The sequence below is a fragment of the Dama dama genome, chromosome 11 (genome assembly GCF_033118175.1).
Source record: "Dama dama isolate Ldn47 chromosome 11, ASM3311817v1, whole genome shotgun sequence".
In the NCBI taxonomy this organism is placed as follows: Eukaryota; Metazoa; Chordata; class Mammalia; order Artiodactyla; family Cervidae; genus Dama; species Dama dama.
The window spans coordinates 8,068,037-8,082,552 of record NC_083691.1 but is presented as its reverse complement, the minus strand read 5'-3'; the positions used below and the strand labels follow the sequence as shown (position 1 = coordinate 8,082,552).

General features: G+C 54.8%; 1 protein-coding gene across 4 annotated transcripts in view; it reads left to right on the top strand.

Moving 5' to 3' along the window:
- Positions 1-13,597, top strand: part of SLC25A25 (solute carrier family 25 member 25) — a 33,467-nt gene extending 19,870 nt beyond the window's left edge. For 2 of the 4 annotated variants that reach the window (XM_061154554.1, XM_061154558.1), the window contains exons 2-10: positions 5,710-5,836; positions 5,927-6,014; positions 7,010-7,121; positions 8,384-8,542; positions 9,801-9,953; positions 10,300-10,407; positions 10,506-10,673; positions 11,275-11,425; positions 11,529-13,597. In XM_061154554.1, the coding sequence (XP_061010537.1) occupies positions 5,710-5,836; positions 5,927-6,014; positions 7,010-7,121; positions 8,384-8,542; positions 9,801-9,953; positions 10,300-10,407; positions 10,506-10,673; positions 11,275-11,425; positions 11,529-11,713 (1,251 nt within the window). In that variant the 3' untranslated portion in view covers positions 11,714-13,597. Of the gene's footprint in view, positions 1-3,175; positions 3,389-5,709; positions 5,837-5,926; positions 6,015-6,704; positions 6,734-7,009; positions 7,122-8,383; positions 8,543-9,800; positions 9,954-10,299; positions 10,408-10,505; positions 10,674-11,274; positions 11,426-11,528 lie in introns of those variants that run through there. The other 2 variants (XM_061154555.1, XM_061154557.1) reach the window with 2 other exon arrangements.
- The last annotated feature ends 919 nt before the right edge of the window (positions 13,598-14,516 follow it).

The following is a 14,516-nucleotide window of genomic DNA, read 5'->3' as shown; positions in this document are numbered from 1 at the left end:
CCACCTCCCATGTGAGGTCCTGCTCATTGTAATTCTCAGGGTCAGGCGGAGGAAGTGTTGTTTGGAAACTGAATTCTAAAATCTCTTTATGGCAGTGCCAGGTTTGGGTACTGATTTACGTGGCCGTTGTAACAAGAGATGGGCCCCGGGTGAGCCTCAGCCCCGCCGCCAGCTGGCTCTGGGGCCTGAGCAAACCAGGTGGCCTCTCCTGGTCTGATTCTTCATCTCAGAGATTAAGAGGTCACCCCAGGGCCCCTCTGGTGCCCAGTGTCTGTCGTCCCAGGGAGAGAATGTTTGCCCTGGAACTCCAGGTGCCTGAAGGTCTCAACTGGAAAGTTGCCATTTCTGTGTGACAGAAGAACTCTGCATGACCTGTGCAACTCAGGGGGGTGGATGGTTTAAATAAATAAGCAAACGCCATTTTACCGTTTTCCAGTGACGACATTGTGTTGGACGCAAACACGATTGCAAAACAGAAATACGTTGGAGCTCCTTTTTAAGAATAACATTGGAATAGAATTAAAATAAGCATTGTTAAGATCACATCTTGACAAGCACATGTAGAACTTTTCAGAGAACATTTCTGACCCTGGTGGTACCATTGGTCTGTAGAATGATGAGCTCTGTTATGATCAGAAAGATTCCATTCTGTTTGTTGTAGAAGATGGTTGCCCTTGTTTGATAATGCTGTTTTAATTTATTTTTTAAATTATGAAAATATACATTTACAGGAGATTTGGAAAATATACAATAAGGTTACATATAGATCATTCCTTATATGTTGAATATTGATTTCACTTTCATTTGGCTTTGTTTTCAAATCTCTTTTCAGGTTTGTAAATATGTCATAAAACTCAGTGGTTCAAAAAAAAAAAAAGCCCTCAATGGTACAGTTATGTTTACCACCATTATTTGAAAAACATAGTTTCGTAGAAAATGAACATCTCCAATTGAACAACTTATTCATTCAGTCAAAATATTTGCCATTTTGTATTGGAAGGATTACAGTCATTGAAATGAGACACTTCAACAGTTCTGTGTAATTTGTTTTCATTTCAGAAGCACACATGAATAATTTTAAAAAAGGAAGATCAGCAGTTAAAGTTCAGCTCTTTTATTTATAAATGTGAACTTCCTTTAAAATAAAAGTAATGATAGAGTATCTTGTTGAGGTAGACTGAAGACTCTTTATTTGCAGATGCTTGGGAAACCAAACCTAAGGTCTTCATTGAGAATGGTCATGTTTGTTCCTTGGGGTCTTAGAGCCCTGCCAAGTATGATTCATTCATTCAGAAACTACTTCTATCAGGCACCTTCTGTGATCAAGGCAAAGGCTCATTCCAGACAAGGAGGTACAATGGCCCTGCCTTCGGGGACCCCAACAGTAGAGATAAGATGTATGTTAAAATAGCCCTAAAGTAGAACATTCTGCATTGGGTGGCTTAACAGACAGCTGAGTGACTTGGATTTAGGTGGAGGCTGAGCAGGCTCTTGCCCAAATAATCCTGAGCTGCCTCTGAGTACCTCATCGGATCCACCCAAGTGGATGGATAAAACAGCCCGAGACCTGTTTTTACAGACTTACCCTCAGATCTCTTTTAGAAGGGTCAGCCAAAAAGTTCTTTGGGGTTTTTCTGTAGCCTCTCACAGGAAAACCAAACGAACTTTTTAGCCAACCCCATCATATAAGTTACTAAAATCTGTTTTATAATGATGTACATAAGCATCGGCATCTTCTTTTCAGAACCTTTTTCAAGATCTTAACAAAAAGCTTTTTAGTGAATTTAAGAAGTTCCTTTCACTTTTGTGGGTCAGCAAATGAGAAAAATCCGTTTTTAACCCATCCTGGTAGTGAGGTTTTGTCTATATTAGGAAGTGGCGCACTGTAGATGGAACAAGGCGAGACGGATTCCTTTTTCATCTCTGTGACGTGGGCTCTTCCTCTGCAGCACGAATCTGACACCTTCCGTGCGAAGGGACAAGGTGGAGGTGGCAGGGTGGCTCTTAAATAAAGATCAGATCTTGACTCTCCAGGACCTGAGATTTTTTTTTCCTCATCCTTACCTAAAAGGGATGTTCTAGGACAGTGTTGTTCAGTAGAACTTTCTGTGATGATGGAAATGCTCAGTGAATACATATGACTGTCAAGCCATGCGACCCAGGAAATGAATTTTTAGTTTCATTTTGATTTATTTAAAATTGAGGACTTCCTTGGTGGTCCAGTGGTTAAGACCCCCTGCATTGGAGACAAAGGTTCCATCCCTGATTGGGGAACTTAAGATCCCACATGTTGTGGTGCAGCCAGAAATAAATTAATGAAAATAAAATTGAAAAACTTCTGTATTGAGTAGCACGGTTCTAAGCTGAAAAGCTCCAATCCGCTAAACTTTGGAGTGTTCTCAGTGAACGTGGACTCTGAAAACTACTTCCATGGGTCCTGAGTGAGGCTCAGGCTGACCCTAGATTGGTGCTGCTGAGACGTCCCCCCAGCACAATGACCTTGGCCTAGGGTGTCCTCTTCCTGCCCCCCCCCCCCCCCCCACGTCAGCCTTTCCACACTTGGCGGGGTCTCCAGGCAAAACCTACAGGAGAAGGGGTGATCGTGTGCAAGGTGGCCTGGGAAAGAAAGGTCCCTGGAGCCAGCCAGCTCAGGAGGAGCTCCAGGACAGATGAATGAGCCCCCCTACAATCCCACGGGACCCCTCCCAGAATCTCCCTGCCGCCCCTGACTTTCTACTCTCACAGCTAAACTGGACCCATTCAGTGAGCCCTGATTCAATCTCTGCCTCCACTAATTTTTCTGCTGGGAATGATTTACTAAGGGGAGAAACTACTGTATTGTGTGACGCGTTTGGGGACCTTGTGGAAAAAAAAAACAGGCCAAAGGCTGTTTGTTTGGAGGGGTTGGCAGCCGGTGGGTGAAGGTTTGTTTGGGGGGGCAGGGCCGAATGCGCCGGTGCCTGTCTCGAAAGGGTTAACCGGGGAGTGGGTGACGTCAGTCCTGATCTTTATCCCTTGGCACCCAGACAGTGCCCGCCTCCTCGCGGGGCTGTGTGCTCATTGGCTGTTGGCTGGAAGTACAGTGAGCAGGCTTTTTTTTTTTTTCAATTAAGCCTAAGGGCAGGGCTGAGGCAGCCAATGACGGCTGCGCCCCTGCATATCTTGTGCAAGTCGCCGGGGCCAGGCAGCATTCCCGGCGTCCACGCCGCCAGAAGCAGCTCCCGCCAGCATGCTCTGCCTATGCCTCTATGTGCCCCTCATCGGGGAGGCCCAGACCGAGTTCCAGTACTTCGAGTCCAAGGGGCTTCCTGCCGAGCTAAAGTCCATCTTCAAACTCAGCGTCTTTATCCCCTCCCAGGAGTTCTCCACCTACCGCCAGTGGAAGCAGGTCTGTACCGGGACGCAGGAGGCAGGCCGGCCAGGCATTTCATCAGCATTGACTCAGTGAAGGCCGGAGCTAGTAGAGGGTCCCATGCCTCCGGCTCCCTCGATTTCCAGCCGTGCCAGTTTTTCCCCAGCGGGCACGTGGCTATAGCCGGCTACAGGGCTGCGTCACGGGAGAGACTGGCTCTCATGTGACTTCCAGGGGAGGCTGGAATTATAGGGGAGGCACTTGTGGAAGAGGGAAAGGAATTTTCTTGCGGAGAGTGGGTGCGGGGCAGTGCAGAACCAGAAAGTGAGGGCACGGTCTGGCTGCTGCAGGGGTCTTTCTCTGAGCTGGGGGGCAGAGAGGGGGAGGGGAGAGGCCCCTCGTTGGAGGCACAGGAGTTGGAACTGTGGCTGAGGAGGCTGGAGGTGACAGGGCTGTGCTCTGGGTGAAACAGACCAATGGGCAGGGGTGAGGGGACCTTCCTAGGAGGTCTGTTTGGAGCTGGAGGCAGCGGAGATCATTACCATTTTAAATACAGGGAAACAGCTACAGCGTCTGAGAGGGTGGCCTCCTCCTACAGGGACACCCCAGCTTCGCTGGTCATTGGACCCCTCGCTGTCCCCAGGTTCTCATGGTGGCAGTGGAGGTCAGAGGGTGTGCAGGGGTTGATGACGTGCTGATCCGAGGAAGGAGACCGGACTAGGGTAGAAGCAAGGGTTTAGACTGTTTTGAAACCAGCTGCGTGAGCATGTCCTTGGGTTGTCTGTACCCCGGCACCCACCCCAACAAAGCACATGGATCACATTGGTGCCAGAGCAGCGCAGATTCCAGCGAGCTTTGTTCCTTGCGTTCGCCTCCTCCCTGAATGACATGCAGGTCCTACTTCCACTCCTCTCATAAAGCTAGGATGACTACCTGTACGTAATCTGTGTCATTCTTGATGGAGAGCAGACATGTCTGCAGGAGGTTAACCCGAGTCCAGAGAGCTGATGGAACATGTACCAGCATCTGTCTCACATTCCAGTCACACCCCCCAGCTGATCTTTGGATCATGTTAAGTGACAGTATCTGGAGAGGACCAGCTAGCCAATGACCTGTCAGTTTCCAAACCCACTGGCTCAGGAGACTTTGAAACCCATATTGGTTTGTAGATAGAGGATGTGTTTCTTGCTGAGAGAATTGGGCAACACAAGAAGACTATACCCATTTTCCTTAGGAGATTTTTCAGTCCTAGTTTTGGGGTGTTGCTGGGCTTGGAGTGACTCATGTGTGTTCCCCACCTTCTTGAGATTAACCTTTACAATGGCAGCAGGCTCTCAATAGGGAGGTGACTGGAATCCAACAGGCCTGGCTTGAATGCCACCTACCACTTCCGTAGCTGCATGACCTTGGATAAATTACTTAGCCTCCCAGAATTTCTGTTTCCTTTTCTGAAAAGTGAGGGAAATGCTAGCCCCCCCACCTCTTAGAGCTATTTGCAAGGATTCATCAGGTTACTCAAGGTAAAGCGTTTAGCAGGACCTGGGGCACAAGCCAAGTTCTTGTGCTTTTGTGGAGAACTTCCAGTTGCTGAGCATCCAAAACGGACTGCAGCTGCTTGAACCAAGCTCGTCTCTAAGCGCAGGTGCCGATTTCTGGACCCTCATTGCCAAGGAGAGGGTCTCTTAAAGACCCCTGGGTTACCGAACTATTCCTGAGTCAAGCTGCCTTGCTTTCCAGCGCCTGGTTAGGAAGCTGAGGTTGGTTACAGCATCTGGCTCCCCCGAGATCTGAGACAGTGCCTTCGAGCACAGGCCCAAAAATAGTTCCTGTGGGTCGTAGCATTTCCCCATCCTCCATAGTTCTCTCTGACAGTGTCTCCACCAAGCAGGCATTGGCAGGGGCCAGCTCTGCCCTGTACCTTTACCCAGGTCGCCCCCAACTGTTCTTGGGCCAGTGCCACTTTTAAGGTAAAAGTGCAAGCTGCAGCGTTTCTGCTGAAATCTAGAGCTCCAGGGCCACCCCGCATGTGGGCAGAGGGCATGTGGGGCTGAGGCCTGGCTCCAGTGACAGGGAGCCGGGCAACTAACCTAGTGAAACCAGAAAGACTCTGTCTAAAGGGCTTCTCTCGGGGACTGATTTTTTTCTTTTGTTGATCGTGAGGGAAACATGGCGGGCTCTCGGCTGGCTTCTGGCCGGCCCTCGGGCATCCAGGCAGTGACCCTGGGAGTGGAGGAGGGGAAGTGTCTCAGGTCACCGGGCCACCTCATGGATGAGCAGTTGTTTCCCTGAGGACGGGGCACCACACAGGAGAAGCTGGTGTTTGAGCCCAGGGACAAAACCTTTCTTTTCTTTTCTAGAAAATTGTACAAGCTGGCGACAAAGACCTCGATGGGCAGCTAGACTTCGAAGAGTTCGTCCATTATCTCCAAGATCATGAGAAGAAACTGAGGCTGGTGTTCAAGAGTTTGGACAAAAAGAATGATGGTGAGCATTGTCCCCAGGGCCAGCAGCTGCCCGGCAGTCCTGGGCCTCTGTGCCAGGCTGGCCACAGGTTCATGGCCTTTGTTGTTCCAGGGCGGATCGACGCCCAGGAGATCATGCAGTCCTTGCGGGACCTGGGGGTCAAGATATCTGAGCAGCAGGCAGAGAAAATCCTCAAGAGGTGAGTGCATGCGTAACCAGCCCCTGAGTTTGCTTTAACAAAAGTGTGACGAAAGAAAGATTCTTGGACTCGCTCCGCGGTGCCATTCATTGTATTAACCCTGTTTCCATGAACTTTGGCTCCTGGTGGTTGAAAGGGATGAATAAGTAACCCCTCCCAGAGGCCAGCCACTCCCCAGGGTCCAGGTCAGCTCCCAGTGGAAGAATTGCAAATCCCCTGGCAGGGTGCCCGACTCCAGCCACCCTGGAAGAGAAAAGACTAGTGGGGAGATTTCAGTAGGTGAAAGGCGAGCAAGGAACACCCTTCTTTGCCTGGTCGTGCAGGGAGCAGCAGGGCTCACAGGGCCACCCTCCAGTGAGGGGAACTTCCTCTTAACTTCACACTCAGATGCACTGCCCCGAAAGTCAGCCCCAGGCAAATGGTGGTCCTAGGGGCTGGGAGCTCCCACCAGAGCAGCCCTGCAGTCACTTCCTATCCTCCCCAGCCTCCTTAAGTCCCGGGGGGCCCAAAGCCGGCTGGCAGGCTGGTAGGGATGGCAGCCCCTGGCCCTCGCTCCCCTCACCTGCAGCGCGCATCCTCACGCCATGCTGTGCCGTGTGCTTGCCTCACTAACCTCCGCTCAGAGCACTTATTTGTGTTGTTTCTCCTCTCTCCTCTGCATCCTCCTTGTGTCTGTCTGTCAGAATACGAACGGGCCACTTCTGGGGCCCTGTCACCTAGTAAGTATCCGTGTCACCCTGGGGACCTCCTCCTGCCTCCTTGACTGCTGTGCCTGATCAAATCGGGGTGCTCGTGGGCCATTACATCCCTGTGTCTGTGCCAAGTGGGGTGTGGAGCCACCTGGCCCCTTCTCCTCTGGGGCAGGGGTGCCTTCTGTGGTTTCCTGGTGGCCACGCGCCTGCCCTTGGCTCCCCTGGAGGTTCGGGGTGGGGGGGGAGTTGCGGCTGACAGATGGGGCCTGCGTCCACGTGGGTGACCGTGCATGTGTCTTGCAGCATGGACAAAAACGGCACGATGACCATCGACTGGCATGAGTGGCGAGACTATCACCTCCTGCACCCCGTGGAGAACATCCCTGAGATCATCCTCTACTGGAAGCACTCCACGGTGAGTCTCGCCTCCCGGGGCCGGAAGGCGGTCTCTCCTTCTCCCCGCAGAGGGTCCCGTCTGCCCAGCATCAGCCCCCATCCTGCTGGGGATTCCTGGCCTGCCCCCTTCTCAGCAGCAGGGCTATTTACTCCTCTGCCAGCCCTCCAGGTGCTCCCTCCACCTCCCACGTGCCAGCCAGCCTGAATGGCCCCACCCATTCCCCAAACACGGGGTTCCCTCTGCCAGAAAGGGTGCCCTCCTGTCGCCCCCATTGCTCCCCGATCTTCAGGGTTCACCCCTCTCACTGAGCCCTCTGGTTTTCGCAAAGCCTCCTGGGAGGCAGTGGGAGCTGCCTGGTAAAGATCAAATAGCCGAGCTGTTAAGTGTCTTCCCCGTCTGCCACCGCAGTTTTTGTGTCATGGCAAAATAATACCTCCCCACTGCCACACACACATAGCTCTTTCACCTCTGATCAGAAACACAGGGCACCCTCCCTGGTGGTGGCCCCGTTGACCCCCCTGCCCGCGTGCTCCCTCCATGCACAAGCATCCCTTTCTGCTGCTCCTTGCTGAGTGCCCCCTGGTCGCAGTCCTATCACCATCCCAGGCCACCAGCTCTAAGAGGGGAGGCCACAGGCACCCCTCCTCCTCCGTCTCCCTCGGTGCCTTCAGGGGACGCCTGGCATCTTTGTGGGGTGAAATTAAGTGGACACCCCACGGGTAGGAGCCGACTGCTCCTCAGGTTGGGCCTGCACCCCCCGGGCTCGGAGCAGAGCTGGCTCTGCCCACTGCCCTAGGGGAGAAGGCGCCTCTCAGGCAGCACAGCCCTCGTGTTTGCAGAAGCCTTGCATAATGCTCTGCCGGCGCGATCCGGTTACTCTTCGGGTTTCAGAAGGATTTTTACCCTGGTTACACATCGTGTTTCAGAAGAATTTTTACCCCTGACTTGATCCTTTGAGCACAGCCAGCCTGGCAATCCTCAGCTGAAATGCCTTTGTAAGCTGTTCTTGCAGGAGCCCCTGGTGGCATCTGGACAGGCCGTCCTCCTGGTTTTGTACCTGCATTTTTCCAGCTCTGCTTTCAGACCCTAACCTCAGCCTCTCTCTTCAAGGCCACAGATGGCTCAGAGCTTTGCCACCTCCACAGAGTTGGGCGGGGGGGTGCAGAATGGTGGTAGTTCCATTTTAGACAGTGGAAGGCAGTGGACCTAGCTGTCGGCCGGTAGTTCAGCCACAAGCTTTGGGAGCCTGCTTGATTTATTGGTGCTGGCTTTCCTCACAGATCTTTGATGTGGGTGAGAATCTGACAGTCCCCGATGAGTTCACGGTGGAGGAGAGGCAGACAGGGATGTGGTGGAGGCACCTGGTGGCCGGCGGTGGGGCGGGAGCCGTTTCGAGAACCTGCACAGCCCCCCTGGACAGACTCAAGGTGCTCATGCAGGTATGTACGCAGCAAGACGGGCCCTGAGCCACCCGTTTCCTCCTTGGGGTTCTTTGGTCGGTTGGCTTCCCTACCCTTGCCTGGGGCCCTGCTCTGGGCTCATACCTTTCTAACTCAGTAAATCAGATTGGAGTTATTGCTTAGACCAGGGTGACATTAGATCCTGGCCCAGGTGACCTTTTGCACATTGCTGATCTAATTTTATCCGAGTCTCTTAAGCTGAGAGTCACATTACAGGGCCGTAATATGGGCAGCTGACCCCAGTGAGAACTGGGGTATGGCAGGAACCTATCGCCTTATGTACATCTTATGTAGACCACTGCATGGGGGGCTGTGCAAGCTGATCCTCACCTGGCCCAGACACTAGTCCCCTGGCCGAGTGCCCGATTCCAAGTCCACAGGGCAGAGATAAGCTGAACCCACGTCAGGGGCAGGGTTGTGAAATCGACCTGTCTGAGGACACACCATGGGACTTCAGTGTCATCTGAACAGTGGCCAGTCACCCCCTTGTTCCCTGGCTGGTGTTCTGGCATTTTTCAATGCCAAGGACCCTGCTCAGAAAAGGCGTCAGCCTTTCCCTGCCCTGGTTCAAGGCCTATGGACAGAAGAAGGTGCCAGACCAGGGAGATGGAGTGGTTTGGGCAGAGGAGCTCTGGGCCTGGGACCCAGTCCGGGGCCCCACCCCCCACCCTCCCATCTGGGTGACCGGGAGCACTTCCCTTCACTCCCAGGTCTTCTATTCCTCTGGAAACTAAGAGGCTCGAACCAATTGCCTCGTCAGTTTGTTTTTCTTCCCCAAATCCCCAGGAATGCTATAGAGATGAAAGGCTGTCCTTGGACGAAATGACTAAGACTGGGAATGCATTCAGTTAGTGGGAGTAGGAGAGGAGGGGTCATGGGTAGGGGGCACATAGATTGGCTGGTCTGATGCTGGTTGAACCTTATTATGGGTTCATGGAAGCTACTCTGTACTTTTATATATGCTTGAAAATTTTTCCATAGTAAAAAAGTTCAATTTTTTTTTTTAAGTAGTCCTCATGGAGGTGTAAGAGGTGTTTAGCATGGTGTTGGCATATAAACGTTGGGTGCACAGTAGAAAGTCTGGTTTGACCCACAGCCACATTTGACTCTCAGGGCGCTGAGTCGGTCTCAGGCACGAGAGGGCAGAGCCTTGCCTGCCTACCTTCCATCTTGGATCTTGGTCAGATGACGGTGGTTCCCTGTGGCTCCTCCCGACCTCTTGTCCTTCCCTCCCCAGGTCCACGCCTCCCGCAGCAACAACATGTGCATCGTGGGTGGGTTCACCCAGATGATTCGAGAAGGAGGAGCCAGATCACTATGGCGGGGCAACGGCATCAATGTCCTCAAAATCGCCCCCGAGTCGGCCATCAAATTCATGGCCTACGAGCAGGTGAGGACCCGGCTCTCCAGGGAGAGTTGTCCCTTGGCAGCTGCACCCTGAGCGCCCCCTGGGACAAGGTCCCTGCCCTGCTGATTCCCTGGAACCCAGAGCCAGGCCTTGTACCTGAGGGACAGCTGGGCCAGGCAGGGGTTGGAGAGGCCTGGGTCTGACCCCCGCACTGCCCCACTAGCCCGTTCCACTGGGGGCCAATGTCTGCCTTCTCTGGGCAGCATCAAAAGTCCCAGGGACACCAGGTCTGGGTTAAACCTGATCGGCCCCAGGCGGACGGGCGGGGCAGCAGCAGGTGTGCTGGTCTCCGGCAGGGGAGTTTCAGTTTGTTGGCTCCTTATTCCAGATCAAACGTCTCATTGGGAGTGACCAGGAGACGCTGAGGATTCACGAGAGGCTTGTGGCAGGGTCCTTGGCAGGGGCCATCGCCCAGAGCAGCATCTACCCGATGGAGGTGAGGGCCACGTCGGTGCCAGGGCGGGCAGCTCGTGTGGGGGTGGGCAGGTAGAGTGGGCCCTGCTCACGCTTCCATCACCTCCCTGGGCTCTGCAGGTCCTGAAGACCCGGATGGCCCTGCGCAAGACAGGCCAGTACTCAGGCATGCTGGACTGTGCCAGGAAGATCCTGGCCCGAGAGGGCATGGCTGCCTTCTACAAAGGCTACGTCCCCAACATGCTGGGCATCATCCCCTACGCTGGCATAGACCTGGCTGTCTATGAGGTGAGGCGCCCTGGAGGACTCAGGCCCCTTGAGCAGCAGGAGAGATTCAGAAACTCCCTCCTGGCCAAGTATCATCCCTCCCCAGCCCCCTCCCCGCCATTGTCTCCTTCCAGATTCCTCTGTCCCTTGCAAGGGGTCTCCTGTCACACTGCCTGCCCCTGGCAGCCCCCAGGTTCTGTACCCCAGGGGCTTGGCCTATAGATCTGGAGAGCGCGATGCCCTGGGGGCTCCCCAGGCCCGTGCAGGCTCCAGAGCACAGGGGTCCGGCTCTCTGAGGAGAGGAGGGGGTTGCTGCCCCTTCCTCCTCCCTCACCCCACCCCGCTCCCCATCCTACCCGGGAATCCCCAGTGACAGCAGAAACAAAGGGCAGGCCAGTCAGGAGCACAGCCAGCCCCCGGGGCCAGCCCAGGCCAAGCGAGTTGGGTTACTGTGGCCTTGCGGATCCCATCCGTGTGACTGGGCAGCACCTCCTGTGTGGATCCGATATCTGCCCCCAACCCCCAAGCCCCCCCACCCCCCAGTCCCTCACTGTCTCTCAGGCTTTTCCCTCCTGGGGCCTGCAGGCACTTCAATTCATCCCCACCCCCTGTACCCTTGCAGACGCTCAAGAATGCCTGGCTGCAGCGCTATGCAGTGAACAGTGCAGACCCTGGAGTGTTTGTGCTCCTGGCCTGTGGCACCATGTCCAGCACCTGTGGCCAGCTGGCCAGCTACCCACTGGCCCTGGTCAGGACCCGGATGCAGGCCCAAGGTAAGGCCGGGCGGCCCCCAGGGCCCTGTCTCCCCCGGGGGCAGGTTGGGATGCAGGGAGGAGCCGGCGAAAGGCTCCTGACGGGTGGCCTCTCTCACTGCAGCCTCCATGGAGGGTGCTCCGGAGGTGACCATGAGCAGCCTCTTCAAACAGATTCTGCGGACCGAGGGGGCCTTTGGCCTGTACCGGGGGCTGGCCCCCAACTTCATGAAGGTGATCCCAGCCGTGAGCATCAGCTATGTGGTGTACGAGAACCTGAAGATCACCCTGGGCGTGCAGTCGCGGTGACGGGCGAGGGGGCCAGCCGCCTGCGTGGACTCGCTGATCCTGGGCTCCCAGCCCTGGGATGTGTAGCCATCTCATTCTGTGAATGTACCAACACTACGCTGACTGAAGCCAAGCTGTGAAAACCCTGGGGTGTGCCTGCAAATGGGGGGGACAGAGCTGGCAGGCCCACCGGGTGCGTCCCGCTGACCCCGGCTGACCCGCATGTCCATTCCAGGGAGGACCTGTGAGTGTTCCTCAGGGCCCAGGGCTCAGCAGGACATGGGCTCGAGCGCATGGGGGTGAGCGCTGCCCAGGGGCGCCTGCCGAAGAGCAGGGCTGGGAGGCCGGCTTCATCCTCCCGTCGCATCCTCGCAGCCGGACCATTGGCGCCGGCCGTCTTCTGGCCTGCTGAGCGTCTTCCCCGGGGGGCCCCCCTCACTTCCTTCCTCGCTGCTGTTTTCAATGGTAGGAGGAGGCCCCCGGCCCTCTCCCCACGCTGCTCCTCTCCCCTCAGTCCGTGGGGAAGGATAGTTGTACCTGAAACCTAAGCCCGGCTTCCCGACCGGCCACCCTGCCGCTGGCTGGCTGGTGCAGGGAAGAGGGAGGAGTCTGGCTCCCGAGCTGCCCAGCAGGCGGGCACCTGGATGCACGTGTGCATGACAGGGGGCCAGGCTGCCTGGCATCCTGGCGCATGGCTTCACAGGTCCTGGAACCCAGAGGGCCTCTGTTCCCTGCCGCTGGCGGGGGCTCATGAGGCTCTGAGCTGGGCCCAGACTCTGTCAGGACTGGCACCAGCTCAGAACCAAGTCCCTCTGCCCCGCTGGCATGAGGGCAGCGGGCATCGTGTCAAAGCGGGAAGGGCCATGTCTGCCCCGCGTCTGCACGCCCTGGCGAGAGAAGGAAAAGGTGTTCAAGGCCTTAATAATTACGTATTGTTGGAAGAAGGGTTTTGTTCAGAAAGAAGCTGAACAAACGTGCAGGTTCTAGTCTTCCAGAAGGAAGACCAAGCCGATGGCTTGGCTGACCGCATTAAAGTCTGTTTCTGACGCCCCTGGGGACTCGCATCCGATCCCCCCGGGGGCCAAATGGGACCACTTCACATTCCGCAGATGCAATGTGTCACACTGCTTGGAGCCTATTTATTTTGTATTTATTTGAACAGAGTTACGTCCTAACTATTTTTATAGATTTGTTTAATTAATAGCCTGTCATTTTCAAGTTCATTTTTTATTCATATTTATGTTCCTGGTGGAGTGTACCTTCCCAGCCCCTGTGAGGTGGGGTGGGGAGAGGAAGCAGGGGGCCGTGGGCGTGACCCTTGTGCCTGTCCAAAGAAATTCCTCTCAGAACTGGTGACAGAAGAAAGGCAAAGAAGGCAGAAAGGCCCTGACCAGAGAGAGACGGGCCGTTGGCAGGTCAGGAGGCGGGGGCGGGGGGCAGCACCTAGGAAGCCTTAGGAGCTGAGGGTTTGATCAAAGGGCGGGAAGAGGGAGGGAAACTCCCACCCCGTGAAGATGAAGTCCAAATCATTTCTCGGACTGGGGAGGGATTTCTTTATTCCCCGCTTTTTGAAGGATAGGGCAATGAGGTACCTATCACTGTGAGTTTGGGGGTGAGGGCCAGAGCAGAAGGCCACCAGCTCCCCCCGCCACCCCGTGTGCAGCGGGCTCCCTCTGTCCCGGCCACCACCCCCCACCTGCTGCCCCGCTCACTTATGCTGGTCACCGTGCACGTGCACGGTCACACTTCTATTCACCAGAATGGCCTGATGAGGACAATTCAAACAGGATGCAAAGATCAATGCAAAAATTACTGTTATATACAAATAGAGTTGTAACTGGAATTGGTGACAAAGCAAATTAAGAAAGAATTGTCATTTAAAACAGCCTTCTAATAAAGTTTCAGAGCTGATGACGGAGTCGTGGTTTTTCTAACCTGGGCCTGGGTGGCACGGGGCTGTTTGCACATTAGAATGTTGTGTCACTCAAGTCCCTTCAGTCGTGTCCGACTGTCTGCGACCCCATGGACTGTAGCCCGCCAGGCTCCTTTGTCCATGGGATTCTTCAGGCAAGAATACTGGAATAGGTTGGCATTTCCATCAGGGGATCTTCCTGGACCAGGGATCGAACCTGCATCTCCTGCCCTGGCAGGCGGATTTTTACCACTGAACCACCAGGGAAGCCCATGTGTTAGAGTACAAATCCATTTGTCTCATCAGAGGACATGAGAAAACTTCCCCTCCCCTACTCAGAGCAGCTCCCAAGGCTTCTCAAGGCACTCCATCTTTAGAATGGATGTTTGTTGGCTTTGGGGTGCTCTGACAGGTCGCCAGTGCCCCAGGGGTTGCTGCATCTGGAGGTCCTTCCTCGGCTCTCACCTGCTTCAGCCTATCTAGGGCAGAGCTGATCCCTCAATGCAGCCGGAAGCCCCTCCTGACTCTTCCTCTCAACCTTGCTTGGCTGCCCTTCTCCAGCCACAGAGTTGGTTCCTCCCCGTCCCTCTGGAGGGCCCCCCAACACTTTATTTTGCTTTGTGGAAACGGAATGTTTGCAGCCGTACCTCCAACACCTAAAACCATGCCCAGTGCAAAGAAGTGTTCATTAAATAACTCCACACCCCAGTCCCCCAACGCCCTGGGTGCCACTGGTAGGGGTGGGGTGGGGGGGGCATACTATGAAGCAGCTTTGGGAACGTGCCAGGGGGCTCTGGCTTTCAGAGGCCGTAAGGGGGCACAAGAGTGTGCCCCGTGTGTGAAATACATATGCCACTTCTGCTGGGTTCAACAGGGACCACTCCACACCCCCCAAATCCATGTCCTTTGGGA